At 45.8% G+C, this 23,403-nt stretch overlaps 1 protein-coding gene across 1 annotated transcript; it reads right to left on the reverse strand.

Moving 5' to 3' along the window:
* Nucleotides 1–880: 880 nt before the first annotated feature.
* On the reverse strand, nucleotides 881–22,567 carry prkd1 (protein kinase D1). Its single transcript, XM_068338824.1, has 21 exons — nucleotides 22,328–22,567; nucleotides 16,690–16,828; nucleotides 12,425–12,556; nucleotides 12,171–12,340; nucleotides 12,038–12,061; nucleotides 11,684–11,891; nucleotides 11,509–11,586; nucleotides 10,592–10,793; nucleotides 10,389–10,512; nucleotides 10,121–10,198; nucleotides 9,584–9,751; nucleotides 9,377–9,488; nucleotides 8,698–8,750; nucleotides 6,783–6,855; nucleotides 6,429–6,535; nucleotides 5,434–5,595; nucleotides 5,187–5,285; nucleotides 3,913–4,073; nucleotides 3,312–3,418; nucleotides 2,041–2,126; nucleotides 881–1,136 (listed from the first exon to the last, which is right to left on the reverse strand). The coding sequence occupies exons 1-21, from the start codon at nucleotides 22,565–22,567 to the stop codon at nucleotides 906–908; spliced, it is 2,754 nt and encodes a 917-aa protein (XP_068194925.1). The 3' UTR covers nucleotides 881–905.
* Between the last annotated feature and the right edge of the window lie 836 nt (nucleotides 22,568–23,403).

The following is a 23,403-nucleotide window of genomic DNA, read 5'->3' on the forward strand; positions in this document are numbered from 1 at the left end:
CAGATTACGACACCAGATTTTTAATTTGTATGAACAGGTTTGATTCTTAGAGGATTTTCTTTCAATGTTTTCTGTTTTTTTTCCAATATTTTATCCAAATTATATAAAAACTGCCAAACCGAAATGATTCACAGACGAATTCTCGCTGCAAAATGAGGCTCTCATAACAACGATTAAGTATTTATGAGATTCTCACACGAGGAATTTATAATCAAAATAATTTCATAACAAAAACATAAAAATTTCAAAAGTCTAAAGAACATTAAAATAATACTTTTTTTTTGGTTTGGATTTCTTTTTTTCCAGGAAAATCCGTGGAGTAATTTTTGCGTCATTTTGTCGACAAACAAACCAACGGCGGTGGAAAAAGTTCATCCGGATCGAAACAAGAACGTCATTAACGTAATAATACTTCATTTGAACACAACATCGACTTCACAGAAAATAAAATACAGTACTTTAAAAAAAAAATCACAAGATTTCAAAAATGAGAAATTATGGAATTAATGAAAATCACCCAATTAAGATGTTTAATTTCTCTTTATAAATTACTTTAATAATGATTGCAGGAAAAAAGATTTGTTCTTTTCTTTACAGGATCAAATGATTATTAATAAGATAAAGTTGAATATCATCAACATAAAGGATATTCCGACTTTATTTTGTAAAAATAAACATTTTAAAATTAGAATTATAACAAAAAGACCAAGTTTATAAGACTTAACACACTTTTTTCTTCTTTGCTTTCGTTGTAGTTTGAATTCCCCTCAAAATTTAATTCAACAGTTAATAAAAGAAATTTAAATTTAAATTTTACAATATTTTAGCAAAAAGTTTTGATGTACCAGAGCGGTTCTTGCTTTTTTTCATCTGCGTTTTGTGTCGTTTTGTGAATGTGAGGCATCTCAGAGTTCACTGACCCTCTCGCTGAGGGTCTCAAGCTCCTCCTCCTGTTCCTTGTAAAGCTCCACCCCCTGCCCGCCGTCGCAGCGGGGACCGTTGACGAGGTGCAGGGGGTAGCTGAGGCCGCTGAGCTGGGCGTGGTGATGCCAGCGCAGGTCGTCGCTCTCGTGGGTGATGTAGCGCTCCTCCATCCGGGACTCCAAGCTCCGCAGGTCCAGCCACATCTGGTAGTCCTGGGGCGCAAAACGAACGCACCCTCAAACACGCTGCTCACAGACTGTTGGAGTTTCCCTCTACTTTTTCTTCATTAGCAGGATCACAGAAAATCTGCTCGACTGATTTTCACTCAACTCTGCGGAAGGGCGTGGCTCGGGTCCAGGACGGCCTTGACCTTGACTCTCCGTTAGAGGTCATCTGAGTTCATTTAATTTAACCCTCCGATGTCTGACAAAGCGTATTTGGTGTATTTTATTTTGTCTGGATCACGACTTTAACCTGAGATGAATTTTTAAAGAACTTCCTGGAGCTGGCATCAATTTATCAGGTCTTAATGAACAGATGGTGATTGCTCCATCATCATCATCATCATCATCACCTTCAGGTTGAGTTTAGATTTAATTTCTACTCCAATCACATCAAGATCTATTCAAGTTTTTTTTCCCATTGGAATAGAAGATTAAAACAAATATTGATTAATATAATTTTTTTTATTTATTTCGCTCTCTGGGTGGATCATTTCGCTCAGGAAGCATTGATCCAGTTCTGATGGTGATCCGGGTACGGATCTAGATCCTGGATAGTTCTGGATTTGAGATGAGATTATTTTAAACATCATGGAAAATAATTCCAGGCTAGAAGAAGAAAGAAAGAACAGCTCAAGATGTTCTACATAAAAAAAAACACCAAATGGATCCAATCCAGATCATAAACTGGATCATAAACCAGATTCTGGGCGTTTACATTCGATAATTCTTGCAGGGTGGAGGCGGGGCCATGAAACTATGATGAGCCAATCAAATGGAAGGTCTTAAATTCTTATCCATGAACTTTAAATGTTAGCTTAAATTAGCGTCTACCTCCACCAGTCTTAAGCCGTGAGGCGTTCAGGTACCGGGGCCGTGGGTGGGCGTGTCTCACCTGTAACCAGGGGTGACTGAGGGTCTTGTCCACGCTGTACCTCTTCCTCATCTTCACCTGCAGCAGGTTGTTGATCAGGTCGATCGCTGGCGGACGGACAGGAAGAGGAAGTTGGGATAAAAGACAGGAAGTGATGAGTGACAAACCGCTGAACTGGAGCGTCGGGGTCGAGCGCGGGGGGGGGTGAAGATGGGAAGCGGGGAGGAGGAGGATGAAGGGCCTGCTCCCCCCCCCCCCGCGGTGAGGGGCCAGTCGGGGCTAATGAGCAAAGCTAACATGATGTTAACATTTCTTCAGGGGTCAGCGGTCTGAACAGCTCCGGGACCCCGGGGGCCCCTCAGATCTACGGAGGCCTCCATCGCTTACCATTATGCACATGAATAGACCCCCCCCCCCCGATTCTGTCTGTCCAACCCTCTTACCACGAACTGCACCGTTAAATATGCCCCCCCCCCCTCGCTGCTCTGTCTGAGAGGAGTCACATGACCCTGAGACATTTAATGTGGGTCATAGGATGGCAACTATCCAACACAAACAGCCCCCCCCCCCCGGGTCCCATGGATTCTGGAGCGACTCCCCACTTCAGGATTCACCAGTTTATTCATCCTGATCACCAGCTAGAATTTAAATATCCTGTTCGAAACGTCTGTAAAAGTTCCACGTGTGGCCATCATGAGGTCATCATGAGGTCATCATGAGGTCATCATGAGGTCATCGTGGGGCGAAAACCTGATTGTTCAAACAAGCAACGAGAAACTGACTCAGAACTTGGTTTGAAACTTGGGAACTACTTTATCTGTACAGTAGTAGCGGCGATGGCGTAGCGGCGATGGCGTAGCGGCGATGGCGTAGCGGCGATGGCGTAGCGGCGATGGCGTAGCGGCGATGGCGTAGCGGCGATGGCGTAGCGGCGATGGCGTAGCGGCGATGGCGTAGCGGCGATGGCGTAGCGGCGATGGCGTAGCGGCGATGGCGTAGCGGCGATGGCGTAGCGGCGATGGCGGAGCAGCAAGTGAATCACGCTGACTAAAATCTGTTGCTACGCGTACAGCCGGCTGAAACAGGACGGATGAATGAAGGAACCGACAAAGACATCAAAGTCGCAGCGAGAAACACGGGAACAAACCGCGGCGTCCACGTTTGACGTCCACACAGGGTAGCTTCATCGTGATTGGGTGATATTTCTTTAACATCAACACGAAACAGCTGCATTTTGAATTCTGGGGGAAAAAAGTTGTAGAAAGCTTTTCGGTGGATTCACTTTTCTGTACCTTCCTGGGAAACTTTCTTCCAGGGGTGGGGGGGGTACATGAAGGCAGCGTTCTGGATCTGATCGTTGATATCTTCATCTTCATTGAACGGAAACGTTCCGCTGAGACTGGAGGAAGAAACAACTGAATGCGTCTCATGAAAACTTGATTTCAAAGATTTACAGAATGGAAAATTTCCTTTTTAAGCATCAATGATTAATTTATTTATGATTAATTTAAAAATATTTTCGGACATTTTAACACCTTTTTGAACCTAATTGCCCACAATGTCCTTAAAAATCTCATTACTGCAATGGACTGAAAACATCAAGGCCCAAAACGAAGCCAATTATTTTTCAAAATTTTACAAGTTGATTTTCGACAGTCACTACTTGACCATATAGGCCATAAAAAATATTTTTAAATTTACATTTTTATTTGATTTTGACCTTTTTCTCTCGCTACCCCAACACCTTTTACAATCTAGAACCAAATAGTTTTTATATTTTAATGAAAAATTACGTATTTTCAAAAGAAGTTAACAAAAATACAGACGATACGTGTTCTCAGGAGTTTTTCAGATATTTTACATCAGTAAGAGAAACGCGATGTGAGGTCCGACCTGACGTAGATGATGACTCCGACCGACCACATGTCCAGCGAGCGGTTGTAGCCTTTGTTCCTCAGGACCTCCGGCGCGAGATACGCCGGCGTTCCCACCACCGACCGCCGGAACGACTTCTCACCGATGATCCGAGCAAAACCGAAGTCACAGAGCTTCACCTGCGGACGGAGGCGTTTGCGCGTTAGCATCTGAAGATCTGCGCTCGGGAAGCAGTTATAACAGAGAACACACTAAGAATACCGTTAGCTAAAGTCAGTCAGCTTTATTGTCAAGTGTACTATATATGCACAACATACAACATACAGGAAATTGCAGTCATCTCAGACCCACGGTAAACAGGCAGTACAACACAGGCAGTACAATACAGGTAGTACAACAGGCAGTACAACACAGGTAGTAAAACAGGCAGTACAACACAGGTAGTACAACAGGCAGTACAACACAGGTAGTGCAACACAGGCAGTACAACAGGCAGTTCAAGGCAATGCTAGCACAACCTCCGAACAATAGGGACTTTTATGACCGCTTCGTCGACTTTTAGCTTCTAGCCTCATACGACAAAAACAGAACAGTCTTGATTTGACAGACGGTGGGCGGGCAGAGCGCCGCTAGCTACAGCGGTGCTACGATGGCTAGGTTTAATGTTTTTTGTCCTCCTACGTCCACGGCAAAGAGAAGACATGGGTCAGAACTTTCCATCCTCTCTTCCTGTGGGCTCGGCAGCAATGGATGAGTATGCTGGAGCTGCCGACGGCGAAGAGCTGCCGGATGCTATATTTGCAGCATGATTCACCAGCACTCAGGAGAGAAGAGGAAGCTTTTCTTTACAGAAGTGCTTTTGTGAATAGCGGCGTTTCGCTGCTGCTCACGTGTTCTGGGTTGTACTTCTGTCATCGAGGTCGTCAGAAGGTACGTTTTCAAATTCAGGCAACGGTTCCTGAGAGTGGATGTTGGTCTTCCTGGATCCTGGGGTGTTGTTTTTGTTGTTTGGTAGTCTTGTGATTGACACCTATCAGGAACTGGACCTGGACTTGTTAGCTGCTTCGCCGTCCATCAAGTTCGGAGCGACGCTAAAGCCAAAACGTCTTTTTTCATTTCTGCTCTGGCCCAACCGTCGGTCTCAGTGTTCCAAACCAACCCTATCATATAAAGACAATCCAACTCCCTCTAGATGGGTTTAGAGGAAACAAACACCAGAGGCCCTTATCTGTTTCCTGTTCGCCTTTTAAAAAATAACTTATGCTAAGCTAATGCTAAGCTAATGACCGCACCTGTGGAAACGAGTCTGCCGAGGCCAGCAGGACGTTCTCAGGTTTGAGGTCGCAGTGGACGATGTTCTTGAAGTGGAGATGCCTCAGCGCCACCAGGATCTGATGGACACATAGGTTAAAGTTCTTTAATGTGTGTGTGTGTGTGTGTGTGTGTGTGTGTGTGTGTGTGTGTGTGTGTGTGTGTGTGTGTGTGTGTGTGTGTGTGTGTGTGTGTGTGTGTGTGTGTGTGTGTGTGTGTGTGTCTCACCTGTGTGACCAGGAACTTGGTGATCCTCTCCGGCAGCCGTCCTTTCTCGCTGGACAGGATCATCTCCAGCATGTCTCCATGGAGCTTCTCCATGACGACAAACACTCTCTCGGGTGTCTCGAACATGCAGTCCAGGTTGACCACACCCGGGTGGTGCAAACTCTGGAGGGGGGGGGGGGGTATCTTCATTTAGAGCTCTGGGTCGAGCTTCAGACAGTGAAGGTGATAGAAGAATAAATCAAGCCTCTCAGACTTTGATTCTTCAACACTTATCAGCTTCACCAGGTTCATCAGCCGCCACCACCAGTGTCTGGACCACAAAGAGGACATTTATCCTGCTGCTACTCAACTCCCCCGAAGAGACAAAGCGCCAAAGACTTCCTGAGTGTTTGGACACCAAAACACGTTTTTTGTCACCAAATACAATCTGATCCCAAAGACTTTCTGACACCAAAGACTTTCTGACACCAAAGACTTTCTGACACCAAAGACTTTCTGACACCAAAGACTTTCTGACACCAGAGACTTTCTGACACCAAAGACTTTCTGACACCAGAGACTTTCTGACACCAAAGACTTTCTGACACCAAAGACTTTCTGACACCAAAGACTTTCTGACACCAAAGACTTTCTGACACCAAAGCCAGTCTGACGTACTGATTACCACTTAATCATTTAATTAAATAATCGTATTTATTTGAAATCCAGCACACACGTCATTTTAAAGGAGCTCCTGGCGTTCCAGCAGACGTCGACCGTCGACCGCTCCACCTTCAGGTGCGGCAGCAGCTTCTGCAGGTTGAGCAGCGCTTGAAGTATTAGAGGATGTCACACCCCTGCAGCGTTGCCACGGTAATTAAGGCGTTCACGACAGGAAATCTCACTCACTCAGGCTCCTGAACAGCACCACTGTGTGTGTGTGTGTGTGTGTGTGTGTGTGTGTGTGTGTGTGTGTGTGTGTGTGTGTGTGTGTGTGTGTGTGTGTGTGTGTGTACCTGTAAGATGGCCACCTCGTTGCGAAGCTGGCTCTCCTGCTTGGTGGGGAAACGCAGTTTGTCGATGATCTTGATGGCGACGTCGCGGCCGGACTTCCTGTGTTTACCTGTGAAATAACGACGCATAGTGAACCCACCCGTCTGTCCCCAGCGGTGGAACGTAGAGACGTATACATTTAGGCTACTTGTTCTTTATTTGAGGACTTCTGTTTTCTGCAAATCAAGAATCTCAATTTTCTTCAAGAGTTCGAGTCAAAGTCAAAAGACCAGGGGAATAAATTCACAATCAAACTGATTAATTGCCAAAACCTGAGGCGACCGTTCAATCACTGATCGATCAATGACGTGTTTTACCTCCATAGACGATGCCAAACTGTCCTGAGCCGAGAACCTCGTCTGGGAAGATCTGATAGACGGAGTTTATGTCCTGAGAAGCCAAAAACGTTTCAGAGACAAATAAAAGAAATCACAAAAATCACTTCAGTAGAAAGTTTGTGAAACTTCTAGATTTAGTTTGTGTAAAACTTCTTGTCTCACAATAAGTTCTCATAAAAATACGCAAAAGCACATCAGGATTAAGAGCTAGGGCTCCCATCTAGACACCCTGATCGACTACTCTAGTCTTCTTCTACATCTGTTTCAAGACAAACAAGTCCATTAATGTCAGAGCAAACGTCTTACAGATGTCGCTTCTCAACCATTTTAGGTAAATATCGTGTTGTTGGGGTGAAACGTCACAAAAAACGAGGCAAATTTCAAGGAACTGGAGGCGTCGTCAATCCACCATCATGAACGTCACGGATCTCCAACTATCCAGTTCCTCTGATGGGAAAATGATTCGTGTGGAGACCAGAAATATTTCAGAAAAACCACGTTGAAGGGCGCGATAAAAAACACACACAAAAAAAACTGGCGAGATTTCATACCAACGGTGGCTTTTCTGAAGGGGTTTGGTTCAGGAAAAGCGATTGCGGACCGACTCCGGAGCGTATCTGCCACAAAAACTGTTAAATATTTTCTCCTTGTCTGCAATCATGTCTCCGTTTGCTCCCCTGTTAGCTGACAGCCTAATATCACACCTCAGGGAAAGGGGACAGAAATACAATATTTTAAACCTCCTCCCCGCGCTGGCTGCCTAATTACCATCCGTCACTATGGAAACGGTTTGGCTGAGTGAGTAATCACAGTAATCTCCATTTGAGGTGCTCGAAGACACGCTCACCTTGGAGACGGCGAGGTGATCTTGTAAAAAGGGGACTCGGTGTTCTCTGCAGATGCATTTGCATGAATAGAATTTGCCGACATGTGAGCATTATGTAAATCTCAATGATGTTTGATGAATATTGACCCCAAACTCTGCGGCATCGCCTTTAAGTCACCGAAACGCGAGCGGATGAAAGGTGAGACCGGATGCGGCGGGTAGTTTGAGGTTTGATGGATGCAGTGTTTTGTCGTCGTCTCCCCGAATGAGGCGGAAAAAGGGATTGTGGATTTTAAATCCAAACTATTCAACAGTTTTTCAAAGCTAAAAGTGTGAAAAGAATTCGCAGAAGCCCGACCGGCGGTGATTTCACAAAAACTCCATGAAATGTGAATTTTCTTTTTTGGCATTTCTAATAATGTTTGGATTGTCACTTTAATGCAAACACAGTAAAGACGCCCCATTGCACCCTGGGTAATGTAATTACATTTCCCACTATTGACCCTAAACAATAAATATAGCCCTTTAAAGCCTCAACTATTAAATAATTGATCACATTTCTGGAAAATACAATCTTAATGGAACTTTTTGACAAATGTGTCAAAAATTGTTTTTACATAAATTTGTATATATGAAGAGTAATTTGTATAACTTTTGCTAAATCCATAATTTTTTTCACATGCAAAATATAGATGCATATCTCTGATTCTATATATCAGATTTTTCAGGTAAAACCCCCCATCAATTTTATGATGTAGAGGTCTGCCAATCCAGTATTAAATGTGATTTACTTGACTTTAAAGGTTTAATTTATTCTAAATCACCTCAAGCGACCGTTGAATTTATTTAATGCGTAATAATCATTAGAATTACATATATATTAATAGTAAAACAGAACCATGTCATTACATAGAGTATTTTAGTTTGTGTGTGTGTGTGTGTGTGTGTGTGTGTGTGTGTGTGTGTGTGTGTGTGTGTGTGTGTGTGTGTGTGTGTGTGTGTGTGTGTGTGTGTGTGTGTGTGTGTGTGTGTGTGTGTGTGTGTGTGTGTGTGTGTGTGTTTCCTCACCACGTTCTCCTGGATCTGACAGTTGGAGACGGAAATACTGATGGAAATCTCCTCTGTTGGAGAGACACAGGCGTCAGCGGCGACACTCCAGCTGATCACCAGGGTAAACAATGTCAACAACACCCGGTAAACGCGTTGTGTGTTGTGTGTTGTGTGTCGTGTGTTGTGTGTTTGCCGCCGCTGAAGTGCCTTCATGCATTTGCATCAGTAAAAACTCCTCCGGGCAGGTGAGGCCCTACTCCTCGGTTGCCGCGGTGAAGCGAGCGTTAGTCACGATGTGTTTGACGTCAGCGGCAGCCTGAAATATCTCGGGTGGGTTTTGTTTGTGGGCGTCTGAGAGTCTGCGGGACAATTCAGCCACGTTAACACCTGAGAAGGTGGCGCGCACGCCGGACGCCGCTGACGTTCGTTCTGCTTAGCAACGGCTGCCACGGAGGACGTCACGTTTTAAAACGTCCTCTTCTTTCACCTGGATCGCCAAGGCGACGACGGCCTGTGGATCGCTTCGTCATACCTGTTAAGTCCGGTTGATGGATTCGAAACATGATGGCAGCTTTTAAAGGGTACAAAAAGACACATCCAGGTCTTTCAAAATAAAGGGCGTGAGCTCTGCGGTGTTTCCTGGTACCTGGCGACCCGTTCCAGGGACCCGTGACCCCCGAGCGACCGGATGTCTTACTGTGTCCGCCACAATGAGAGCTGTGGGAGATTCCAGTAGAGACTGCCGGCATCAGGGCGTGTTGGATGGCCATCTCCCACATCTGAGCCACTTCCTGCCCCACCCCACCGACCTGAAACCAGCCAGGGAATGACGACTCAGCAATTATTGGTGGTTAATCTGTAATCTCTTTGGAGCGGGTGATGGAGACGGGACGGCGTCATTCACCAGAGCACTGCTGCCCGTCATGGACGGGTCGGATCTCTGCAAGTTCTCTCCCACGTAGTAGACCAGCGTCGCCGTGGCGATCTCAAAGCAGTGGGGGGTGGCGCCATCGGGGAGCAAGGAGAACGTCTGGGCCGGTTCCAGGGATAAGATCTCCGATAGGGGGATCTCCTGCCGAGAGGATGGAGGGACGGGACATCAGTGGTGTCTCTCTGACTTTAAGAAGGTTTCCTGAAGACGTTCCACCTCTCATCCAAGAGGCTTCTTCAGTTCTGGCGGTGGTACAAGACCGGCCACCTTCAGAACTGAAGAAGCCTCTTGGACAAGAGGTGAAACGTCTTCAGGAAACCTTCTTAAAGTCCATTGGATTGATTAAACAGCTCTGGATCTAATATTGTTGGAAGTTCTCAGACCAGCTCGTCAAAGTCATTTATTTCTATTATGATCGATTTAAACTAGCATCACAACTAGCTCAGGGAGTTAGCATTGATTAGTTTCAAGCAAGGGGCAAAGAAGACCCGTCTACCAGGCTGGTCTCACCTTGTAGTATTTACTTCCTGTGTCGTTCTGAAACAGCGTGATGCATTTGCTGTCCAGCCGCCAGTAATGCCTCTTCCTCTGAAAAGTGTGGACAGAGAGGAAGAAGGAAGGGAAAAGGTGAGGAGGAGGAAGAGGAAGGAGTTCCAACAGAACCACACAACTGTCAGAACCGATACGGATCTTTGTCTCCCTTTCCTGGATTTCCTTTACATTTTCTACATCATCTTTATTGACAACCACACCGAGGACAGACAGTACCAAACCCTACCAGCGTGTCCTTGCTGGTGTAGTGGACCATCCAGCCCTCCTTCATCACGCTGCTGCTCTTCCTCTTCGTGTGCTTGACCGACTGAACGACTCGCATCAGAGGGATGTTGTTGCTGGTGGACGGGCTGGGAAGGGTGGGCAAAACAGATCAGCACCATGTGTGTGTGTGTGTGTGTGTGTGTGTGTGTGTGTGTAGCTTCATACCTGATGGCTCGGTTGGACTCGTCCAGGTCGGGGTCGTGCAGGTCGCAGAGGTCGTTTGGCCCCGCCTCCTGCAGGAACCCCCCCTCTGATGCCAATGGATCGTCCATGTCGTCCAACAGGCCGCCGCCCCTGTCGACGTCGTGGTCGTCCAGGCAACCCTCCGCCATGACCATGTCGGACTCGGCTCCCGGGCTAAGGAGCTCTAAGAAACCCAAGGGGAGGACATTAAAACCAGAATCTGAAACTAAGACGTTAAAACCAGAACGTAAAACTGGTCTGAGTTTCTGGTTTAGGTTAAAACCAGAACCTCGGACCAGTTTCAGGTTCTGGTTTGGGTTCTGGTGGGTAAATCAGATGTTTGCGATCAACCAAGTCAAACCGTTGAACCGTTGAAAAGTCTGGATGTAACAGATGGTCGTACAGTTAACACAACACTATGTTTACTATGAATAAAGGGTCTGATGGTCCAATCTGGTCTGGACCAGCACCAGGTTCTGGAACTGTTCCTGAAGAATCTTATCCCATTCCCTATGGAATGTGGAGTATTCCATAGTTTTCCTGCTGCAAACACCTTCTTTTAATCCCTCCAGGATTTCTTGGGGACTCCCATTAGGAGACTGTGACGACCTCTAGGACTAACTGGAACCAGGTCTTGGTGGACTCTGAGTATCTGCTTGAAATTTTCATCCAGCGTCATCTTCCTCCAGATGGACATCTTCTCTTCTAGGACGTCCTGACCCTTGATGGAGTTCACCTAACCCCCTACAGGCTGCAGGGTTCCAGGAAGCAAAGCGGGCCCAGAGCATCACCAGATTGTTAAATAAAACATTTGTTTGTGTAAATGTTCAGAAACAGTTAAAGCAAAGTGTTTCCAGATGGTTTATTAAGGTGGACGTGTGGGTTTGTGTGGAACTGGCCTCCATTCTTGGAAACTTCTCCCAGGCAGTTGTTCGGAACTTTGGGGGCGCATCGTTTATGGCAATTAAATTTACAATCTGAGGGGTCGAGAAGGAAGACGGGTTCAGACACTTCGGAATCTTTCCACAGATTTCTGGGTAATGGATCATCAGGTACCGGGGGGGCGGGGCTCACCTTTACACTGCAGACCCTGCCTGAAGAGGCCCTTCAGCAGCTTCTTGCAGTGCTGGCAGACGGTGGGTCGGGTGTACGAGTGGATCAGGAAGGTGTGAGGAACCTTCACCTTGGACAGGAAGATCTTGTCCAGTTCGATGGGACGTCCGATGTACGACTGGGAGCTGGAGCGCCGCTCTCGACCGGGGAAGTAATCTAACTGGTTCTTCTGGCATGAGGAAAGGCGGAAGCAAAGGAGGGGAGAGCAGTCATGATGGGATTGACTGTGCTCTTCTGCAGATGCACTTTGATTTGAGAATGAGATTAGCTTCAAGACTATTAGCCACTGCTACTGCTAGCGCTAGCATGACTTACCTCCATGTTGGGACTGACTGGAGACTGCAGAAGAAGAGAGATCAAAAGAAAGACATTTAGAGTCAGGCTTTTGTGTTCCAACGCCCGTCATCGAGGACCCGGATCACTTCCTGTTTCATCTGGGCGTACTAACCAGTAGAGCGTCGTCGGTGTAATGAGGTGGCGACGGCTCCGCCGAGAGGGGGCGGCACATGTTGGCCAGCCCGCCCGTCAGGGACACGTTGGACGAGCGACGCCTCCGGACGCCGCTGCAGTTGTTGGGGATCTTGAAGGCGCATCGCTTGTGGTAGTTCAGACCGCAACCTGTGACGAGAAACGTACCAAATAATGAAGAACAACCCGCCTTAATGGTCACAAGGGAAAAAAACCCGCTGGGAAAGTTGGCACCTTCACACTTGAGGCCTTGTCGGACGAGTCCCCACAGCATTTCGCCGCAGTGGTCGCAGAACGCCGGCGCCCGGTACGAGTGGACGAACAGGCAGTGCGGACGGATCTGGAAGTCCTCCACTGTGGCCGAAGCTGTGGGAAATTAAAGATGTTTAAGGAAGATATCAGGAAATGAGAGATAGAAGAGATAATTAGCCCATCGCCGTTCTGCCAGATATCTTCCAACAGTAATCCCTCGTCACTCGCTGCGTTCCGTGAGTCATTGGAACGCAGCGCACTTCCAGATACTGTCAGCCAATAGTATTCATGTACAGTATCACGTGACTACCTACTAACAATCTGTGACGTAGTGAAGCCGTGCATCTTGAAGTAAGAATAAGCGAGGGATTACTGTAGTATTTACACTTTCTTAATATATTACCTCATTGCATGCACGTGTTCATATTGTACATATCAAATTATTGTGTATTCCAGTGTTAGTGTTGTTTTTTGTGTTTTTGAGTCTAGTTTTTGCTCTTTGGACTCTGCATTAGCTTTTTGGACCAATCCTGTCTTTTGCACCACTGCTGCTCTACAATGCCTTCAATTGCCCCTACGGGACATGTCTGTTGTGGTTCTTGGGGTACCCTTGGGGACAAATAAAGTCTTTTGAATTGAGTTGAAGTCCGAGGCGTGTTCACGTGTGAACATGTTGATATTCAAAAACGTGTTGGATCGTGAGCTGGACACACATTCGCGATACAATAGAGACTTCCCACATTTTAGGTTTAACGTACGTTAGAAGTGAAAGCGCTTTGATGTGTAGAACGTGATTGGCAAGCGATTTGTTGATTCCGTCCTGAGAGGAGCATGAATCACTAAATTACATAACAGAGGTCCGTTTTCACAGGTTTTGTCTCCAAGAAACCAACCGCTGTGCTTTGGTACCCCTGAGCAATCAGTCATTCTGTAATTGAACCCTCCGACAAACAGCCACAGTCCTCCTTGGGATTCTGAAGGAAGCTTTTCTCCCATGTTATCTCAAATATTTTCCCGTTCTGGTTGGAGACTCCACAGCTGCCGGTCCCGGGCGCCGTCTGAGCCTTTATATCCTCCAGCTGTTCCCACAAAAACCCAGTTGGGGACCCTGGCAGAACCCAAGACTACCCACAAAGGTAGAAGCGACAGCCCTCGGGGTGTTTCCACGGCATGGAGTGGTAGAAACGGTCAAATAACGACCTGGTTGGGGGACAATAGGGCCGAAACCAAACGATGTGTTGATGTTGACGACGTGACGGACATAAATAGACTCTGATAGACGAAAGCGGGCAGAGAACCAAACTCCCCCAGAGGTGGGGGAGAGAGGGAAGCAGGGATGGAGATAAAGAAGGAGTAATGAATGGGTTGTTAGCGGGTGTTTGGTAAATGTTTTGGACGGATGAGAGGCTCTCAGCGGGCACAGATGGACCGAGTGCCTCCACCGGCTGGCCGGAGCTCGACGGGTAGTTGGGATATCGGTTTTACCCCCGTTCTTTTTTCAATTTCTCTTTTTTGAAATCTCCGTCTCTCTCTCCGCTTGCGTGACTCTCTCTCCCTCTCTTTTTTATTTCTTTCAGCCCTCCCGCCTTGGCTGTGGTCCTCCAGCAGAAAGCGGCTCTGATTAGACATTCTGCCGCAGGAAATTACCTCCATTTATTCAAATTATTGTTTATGCCTTTTGTTTGGAGGGGCAACATACATTTTGAAGTCTGAACAAGCTCTAAAACTGTTATTATATGCTTCAGAAAATGACTTGTGCTTATGTGTGTGTGTTAGTGTGTGTGTGTGTGTGTGTGTGTGGGCGGTGGGTTAGTAGGTAGTTCTTGTCTGAATATAAATGCCTGTGTTTAAGTGTGTGTTCGCTGGCGGTATTAGGAGCGTTAAGGAGCGCTTGCCGCTGAGGCGTTAATCCGAAAACAGGAAACAAACAGCGAGGTGGGAGGCGCTCCGGACCTCGGGGGGCGGAGCAAAAAAATATTCGCGTTTTAGCTCGATAAATCTCGTCGATGGAAACGTTTAACTGTTCGCATCAGGATTGATTATAAGACGTAAAAACCACAGTCGTCTGCAAATAGCTTGTTAGCAATCATGCTAGTTAGCATCCGTTAGCCCATTCGTAATCCTGGTAGTGATTAAAGGCTTTGATGATGCTAAAGGGGCGGCAGTGGGAGGAGCACAGGTACGTTTCCAGTCGTCCTGATTGGACCGGCACCAGGCGGGGTTGATTCTGCGTTCCTATTGGTCGGTCCCTCGAGATGGAGATGTCAGCGATGAAGATGGCGAAGAAGAAGAGAAACATTACGTGCATGTGTTGTATTTCATGCAGCTGGATGATGCTGTCAGGTGCGTCTCCATGGCAACAGCGGTAACAAGAACAACAGGTTTCCTGCCAATTTCCTGCTCGCAACTTTCGACCGGTTTAGGTTTCCAACGGCCAATCAGCACCGCCTCCACCTGGAAAGTGTTGCGCGGTCGGTTGGATGGACGGTCGGATGGACGGTTGGATGTTTAATGTGGACTCGGCGCTTTTCACTCCTGATTTCCCCTGCTGCACGCATGCAGGAAGTTGGTTCACGAGTCGATGACATCATCAGCGCACAAACCCTTGGGTCGAGGTGGAGGTCGCAGGGTGATGATGTCAGACTTTAGCTCCTCCTCCCACCTCATGCCTGCTTATTTCAATAGTAGGACGGCGAGGGAGGGTTCCACCCCCGGCGGTAAAAACAACCTAATCAACATGTAATCCGATTACTTAACGGGTATTGGACAGAGACGTGATGTTTTCAGCTACGCTTCGGTGACCAATCAGCTCGCTTGGCAGGAGATGTTTGTTACACTGCACAAAGTCAACTTCCTGTTTGTTTCCGCCACACTAGGAGCTGTCGCTGCGACTGAGAGAAAGCTGTTAACAAAAGTGTTTTTCAGCTTCCTGATGAAGACGAGGGGCGGTGGGGGGGTTGGGGATCAGCTGGGATGAAATCGGAAGGCGGCGCCTCGACGGGCCGGTTCGCCACCTGAGCGCGATCTGCCGCTAACACAATAGTGACTCACCGATTGGGCGTAATTCAAAATCTGCGTTTCCTCCGCGGGTCGCCCACCCGTAGTAAATATTTCATCTAATTTGGAAACTCGCACCACATGGACTCATCGCACGCCCACCGGCGGTTTGGGGGGCGGCAGGAAGACGGATCAATCCGCTTTATTTACCACGTGTAGAAGAAGACAGGACGTCAGCAACATCAACTGATGTCGTATCCATCCGCCAACACGTGGTAAAGAACGAGGCTCTAAGTGAGTGAATATTTTTATGGATGTAATTTAAAATGAAGAATAAATAAATTGAAATCCGTAAGAAAAAAATTTTCTCCATTCAGACAGAATATTTTTGTGTCTGTACTATTAAAAAATTGCTCGAAAAATAAAGTCTAAATACAACTTTGACAAATTTGTCAATTTGTTTTACATAAATTTGTATATATATGAGCTTTAATTCATAAAATTTTTGCTGAATACAGAATTTTTTGCATGCCAAATGTAGATACATGCGTCTGATTGTATACGTAAAATTTTTCAGGAAATTTTTTAAAATCACATCTATGATGTAGAAGTCTCAAAATCTTGAAAGGTGGAGTATCAAATATGATTTTATCTGACTTTAAAGGATTAAACAAATTCAAAAGATATTTTTCTTAGCTTACAGTAAAATGAAAAAACATTTTTCACTCTTTTTTCACTTTTTACAGCACTTTTTTTCATTATTTCCAGTTAGAATGCGGAGCTAATATTTTGGGAAACTGAACTGGAGCTTTATTTACTTCCTTATTGTTGATGACGTGTGTTTACATGCTAAGCTAACCCTGAGCTAACCCTTTATTTACTCTCTTCCCCTCTAAAATCTCGTCCGTTCTTATTTTTAACGCCGGCTGTTTCTCTCTGGTGAGTCACGCTTTTCCTATTTGACTCATATTTGACTCTGAGTATGATGTTTGATTCACGGCGTGTCACTAGGTTGCTGTGGAGTGTCCCACTCTACCGCTACAGCCCTTTTTGGTACGGAGTTTGGGTTTCCATGGTAACGAGGGGCACCGCTAAAGTTTTTATCCCAGCTCAGGTATCGGCGTGGGCGACTTTCCAGCTCGATTTGTCGTAATAAAAACCTCCATGTGGGCGGGTCTGTTTTACGACTGTGTTCACTGGTTGGTGTGAAAAGGCGTGGCCGCCCCGCCCATTTCCCCGCCCCCGCTCACCTGACAACACGGCCTCCACCAGGTCGCCCTCCTGGATCTGAGAGGCGGAGCGCAGCAGCTGCAGAACATTCTCCGACGTCTGGTCGTGACGGAACAGCAGGATCTTCTCGTACATCCCATAAAAAGCACTCTCTGGTATCTGACGGGAACAGATCGGAGCCATGTGACCAATCACTCAATAAATACAATAAAATAATAGAATAAAAAAATAAAATAAAATAAGATATAAAATATAATGAAATAAAATAAAATATAAAATAAAAATATAAAATAAAATATATAAAATAAAAATATAAAATGAAATAAAATAATAAAACCAATAAAATGATGTTGGTGGCGACGACGGCTCATGACGCTGCTGAAACCGACAAAGGTGAATAAATGGTGACTATGTAAAGAAAGCACGCGCAAAAGGTGTCAGATAGACCACAATGCAGGCGTGCAAAGTTTTCTCTCGTCCTTTCTGTGTTCGTTCTGGAGAACCACTTCCTGTTGGATCAACGAATGCGATCATCACTTCCTGCATCGGGGTCATCACATTTAAATCAAGGCATGAAGAGGTTTGTTTGTCATCAGCCGACGCATAAATCATTCAAACGGAACAAAACGTTCATCGGAGCATCAAAGGAGAACCGACCCGGTTTTGATTTGTTAAAATCAGCACAAAAATAGCCTCATTTTTTGCAGCGGGGATGATCAAATTTCTTTCTTTTTTCTTTTTTTTTTTAGCGGCACAATGAAAACTGTGTGTGAATTGTGACTAATTAACAAGGATGAAACACGTTGGTGAAAGTTTCCACCAACTGTAAAGCAATAAACTCAAATAAAGCTGCTGGGAACAAAAAGCCGGCGTTCCTCCGGGTTAATTTTAGGAGTGAGACGGTGTTGGTGGAACGGAGAGGATCCGGTTCAACGCGTCGCATCTGTCGCCTTTGTTTCCTGTGGAGGTTTCAGAGAAGTGAGGATGAGGAAGACAAACGGGAGGAAGAGGAGGAGGAAGAGGAGGAGGAAGAGGAGAGGACTTCTCGCCTTTCATTTCACTCGTCAAGGCTTTTACCTCGTCTCACTCCGCCTCTCAATGAGATCATCCACAATGCAATTCATGGATATATCTGTGTGTGTGTGTGTGTGTGTGTGTGTGTGTGTGTGTGTGTGTGTGTGTGTGTGTGTCACCATGGCAGCAGTGCCAATCTTGTTGTCATGACAGCGACAACTCAAGGCGAAATCCTCTCCTCCCCCGTTTCTCCCCTCAGTTCTGTTCTGTCTGTTACTTCTTGGTTATCAACACTTATTTAAAGTGCAGCTGCAAAGCATTGTGGGTATTGGAGTATTTACCTTTCAGTGCAGAAGAAGCTCAACTGACTTGATTTTCCTTGGTTCTGATCGAGCGGTGATACCTCTGATTGATCAAAGGTATTGATGACTAAAAGCTTTAATTTGTCCGTAAATCTTCATTTGTTCATCTCAATAAAGTTTTTTCAGCGATTTTTATTTTATTACACTCTTTATGCTAAGCTAGGCTAACCACGTCCCATCGTTGGACATCTTTCTCTCGAAAAGAGAGAGAACAAGTCATTCCCCAAAAGTTTAACCACGCTTTCAACTCAGAATTCAGAGAAAAACAACAACAACAACAACAACAACAACACAGAAGAGCAAACGATCCAGAAGGTTCATTTGAGGGTTTCACAGTGAATGAAAGAGGAAGAGGAGGAAGACGAGTGTGGGCAGTGTCTGCGCTGTAAAGGAGAGATCAATAAACACACACACACACACACACACACACACACACACACACACACACACACACACACACACACACACACACACACACACACACACACACACACACACACAACTCATTAACACAATGAGAGGGACGAAGAGGAGGAAGCGTTTCCTGACCAGACGTTGTTTGTCTGCCTCAGAGGGACGAGCAGTTTGTTTGTTTGTTTGTTTGTTTGTCAAATGAAATCTATTACTTTAAAGTGATGTTCCCAGAAGATGGGGCGGCGAGGACGCCGCACACGTGGGCGTATCATCCTCTCATCCACGGTTCACATAGAAACAGACTTTAAAAACACTCAGCGCTGCTGTCAGTTCACCTGAAACAGGTTCAGTCCTGTCTGTAGAGCTGCAGATCCACACATACTGTATATATATACTGTGTGTGTATATATACAGTATATACCGTATATATACACACACAGTATATACTGTATATATATACAGTATATACTGTATATATATACAGTATATACTTTGTGTGCATATATACAGTATATATATGTGTGTGTGTGTGTGTGTGTGTGTGTGTGTGTGTGTGTGTGTGTGTGTGTGTGTGTGTGTGTATATATATATATATATATATACTAGATATAGATATACACACACAGGAACATGGGATGAAGGTGAATTAAGAGACATGAATGGATGAAAAAGTGATGAGATGAAAGAGAGAACAATGAGAGAACACATGTGTCTTCTGTTCCATTCAGTGTGTGTGTGTGTGTGTGTGTGTGTGTGTGTGTGTGTGTGTGTGTGTGTGTGTGTGTGTGTGTGTGTGTGTGTGTGCATGTGTGTCTGTCATATAATGGCCTTCAGAAGGATACTTCACAGCCATAATAATCATCAGTTGCCAGGCAACGAGGCGAAACTGCTAGTGACAGAAACACAGCACAGCTTTATTATTACTGTTACACAGCAGCAGAGGTGTGTGTGTGTGTGTGTGTGTGTGTGTGTGTGTGTGTGTGTGTGTGTGTGTGTGTGTGTGTGTGTGTGTGTTTGCTTCTATAGTGGGAGGAACAGACGACCTGTGTATTAAATAGGATCCTGTTGTCTAGGAAACATGTGAGTCTCTTTGTATTTATTTATTGTTGTTGTTTGTTTTTAACCCTTCGTTGCTCTTAGGATAATTAATTGTGTGGTTCCTCCTCTCTGATTGGCTCCCGCTGCCCTGTTGCTGCATTTCCTACAGTCTTTACAGGGATCATGTCAACAGACCCAAACGCACCTGTACCTCTGTGTCACCTGTACCTCCTATCTCACCTGTACCTCTGTGTCACCTGTACCTCCTATGTCACCTGTACCTCTGTGTCACCTGTACCTCCTATCTCACCTGTACCTCTGTGTCACCTGTACCTCCTATCTCACCTGTACCTCTGTGTCACCTGTACCTCCTATGTCACCTGTACCTCCTATCTCACCTGTACCTCTGTGTCACCTGTACCTCCAATGTCACCTGTACCTCCTATGTCACCTGTACCTCCAATGTCACCTGTACCTCCTATGTCACCTGTACCTCCTATCTCACCTGTACCTCCAATGCCACCTGTATCTCCTATCTCACCTGTACCTCCAATGTCACCTGTACCTCCATTGTCACCTGTACCTCCTGTCACCTGTACCTCCAATGTCACCTGTACCTCCATTGTCACCTGTACCTCCTATCTCACCTGTACCTCCTACGTCACCTGTATCTCATGTCACCTGTACCTCCTATGTCACCTGTGCCTTTTATGTCACCTGTATCACCAAAAGCCACACACACACACACACACACACACACACACACACACACACACACACACACACACACACACACACACACACGTTAGCACCATCCTGTCAGCCAATCAGAGAGCAGCTTGAATCCGTCCTTGAACAGAATCGGTTTGATCGAGTTCCTGGAACTTTTATGGAAATAAAAAATGCAGAAAACTTCAAACGCTGTATTTTTTTAAAAAAAACTCGTTTTCTGTCTTTAATGAGTTCATTAAACTCAATTTAAATATTTAACGTGTTAAACGATGCAGGGCTGGAGAACGGCGCTCAGGTTGGGTGTGAACAGGTGTCATGGTGGCCCGCTGCACTTTATACACCTGTAGAACACGCTAATGAACACAGTAATCAACAACCTGTGTGTGTGTGTGTGTGTGTGTGTGGGGGGGGGGGGTTAGGTGTAAAAGTCTCACTGTGGGGAAATGAGGTGATTTTCACCTGAAACGAGCCGATTAGTGCGTCTGAACCGGGATAAAGGGCACGTCACACGTCACACCGTCACTGGCGGGGTGTGAACTCACCACTGTGCACTAATATCACCTTTTCGCATCTCTATTCCTGGATTTTCCCCCCATTTATTTTGTTTGTTTTCCAAAGTCCAAAATATTCTAAATTCTGTTAGCATCCATGTTGCCTGGCAACCATCCCAATCCCAATCCCCTTCTGACATCATCCTACCGCCCCCCCCCCCGGTCAAGACCCATTCTTCATCCTGTATCCTCATCCCATGCACATGTGTGTGTTTTGGGTGTGACATCAGTTCGTCCAATCAGAGCGTCGTCTCCAGATTCCCAGGTGTCTTTGCACCTGCGACACCGCTGAAGGACGGGTGTGTGCGGCGCCTCTCAATGAGGTAAACAACAAACAAAAAGCACAATCAACAGCTGTGGAATACTTAACGTGACGGGTTTGGATTTGTTTTACGGTCAATTTGATTTACAGTCAATTTGATTTCCTGGTCACACGACGACCCAGCAGGTCAAAGGTTAAAGTCATTGACTGGCAGTCAGTGTGGCTAAAGATGGAAGGGCCTACGGCGCTGTGCATCGTCTGTACATGTCAGTTATTGACTGGTGTTCACACACACACACACACACACACACACACACACACACACACACACACACACACACACACACTCACTAGGCTTTCAGCAGTACATGATTGTAGGAAACAATTGACAATTGAAACAATTGTGGTCGTTTCCCATTTTGTCTGTTGTTTGCTATGATTTTGCAACTATTTATCCTTGTTTTGCATCTTTCTATGGTTATTTTGTATACATTTTTTGTGTGTGTGTGTATATATATACTGTACATATGGTTGTTTTATATGTTTGCAGTTGGTTTGTATATATTTATCATTGTTTTTCACCTATTTATGGTTGTTTCTATCTGTTTATGGTTATTATATATATATATTTATTGTTTGTTTGTATTTATGGTAATTTGTATCTATTTGTGGTTGTTTGTATGTTTTTATGGATATATTTGTCTGTATTTATGGTTGTTTTGTTTATATTTATTGTTATTTTTTAGTTGTTTACAGTTGTTTAGTATCTGTTTACAGTTGTTTTGTATATGTTTACAGTTGTTTTGTATATGTTCAGTTGTTTACTATCTGACAACAGTTGTTTAGTACTTGTTTACAGTTGTTTAGTATCTGTTTACAGTTGTTTCGAATTTGTTTACAGTTTTTTAGTTTCTGTTTACAATTGTTTAGTGTTTATTTATGGGTTTTTTGCTCTTATTGATTTGTTTGCATGTTGAGTAAAATGCTGTATTTAGTATTGAGTAAAGTTCTCACACGTCACCTCGGTCTCTACTCTCATTGGTTCATTCGTGTGACGTGTGAACCAATGACCTTCCATCCATTTATCCTCCCGTTTGGGTCACAATCAAAGTCACGAATATTCAGGGTTTTTTTGGGGGGGGGGTCCCGTTTCACATCACATGTACAACAAATGAAGGGTTAAAGTTCAACTATGACGTCACAACCACTCCTAACTTTTCACCGCGTTAACTTCCGGCCTCGAACGCAACCCGGTGATGACGTGTCGGTGACGCCGGTTGTTTACCTTCTGTTCCACGATGGAGCACGCCACCTCCCGGACCTGACCGAGGCTCAGCTCCGCCGCCTCCAGCAGCACCGGCTCCCGGCTCAGCCCGATCTGGATGCTGAAGGAGATCACTCCGACGTCCCCCCCTCCACCCCCACCCCCATTTCCTCCCCCACCACCACCGCTCCCGGTGCCGTTCGTCCCCCCGGTGCTGAACGGGAGCGGGCTGGGGGCGCGGATCAGAGGAGGCGCGCTCATGAGAGCCTTTTCCCCGGTGGTTTCCAGCCCTGCTAAAAAAAAAAAAAAAAACACACTTGGGAGTCACGACGGGGGGGTAACCACCGCGGGAGGGGGGGGGGACCGGAGGAACCTCTGGCGGAGAGGGGGAGCCGATGGGGTCCAGGTGGAGGGATCCGACGCGCGGTGGAGGGAGCGCGGCTCGGACGCACGGAACGGAACGGAACGGAACGGAACTCCACCGAGCGACGGGAAAAGACAAATAAATACAATAAAACATAAAAAAAAGAAGAGTTGAGGAAAAGAAGAAGAAAGACAGATTAAGAAAAAATACAAATAATCTGGAGGAGAAATGAAGGGATGAAGAGCAGCAGAGGAAGGACCGGAGGTTCTACCGGAGGAGCTGGACCGGGAGCAGCCTGGATACCGGCGGAGTGACAGAGACGTGGACGTCAACGGTGGCTGGAGGGGGAGGGGGGGACGGAGATGGGGAGGGAGGGGGGACCTCCTGGATTAACGGCTGGATGGTGATGAGATGCGCACCGTTCAATCCGGGGGGGTTTAGGGGGGTCTAATCTGACAGAGTGGCTTCAGCCTCACCTGGAAACGTTCAAAGGCTTTAACGGAACGTCCGTTAAATCCGTTAAATCCGTTAAATCCGTTAAATCAGTTTGAGTTTGAATTGTTTTTATGCTCCCTATAAAATAAATTTAAATTAAATTTAAAGTTAATATAAAGTTCTGACTCCTTCACACTATTCTGAAAGGAACCTGTCTGTCCACCTGTCTGTCCACCTGTCTGTCTGTCTACCTGTCTGTCTGTCTACCTGTCTGTCTGTCTGTCTACCTGTCTGTCTG

This window comes from Antennarius striatus, chromosome 17, assembly GCF_040054535.1.
Source record: "Antennarius striatus isolate MH-2024 chromosome 17, ASM4005453v1, whole genome shotgun sequence".
Lineage (NCBI taxonomy): Eukaryota > Metazoa > Chordata > Actinopteri > Lophiiformes > Antennariidae > Antennarius > Antennarius striatus.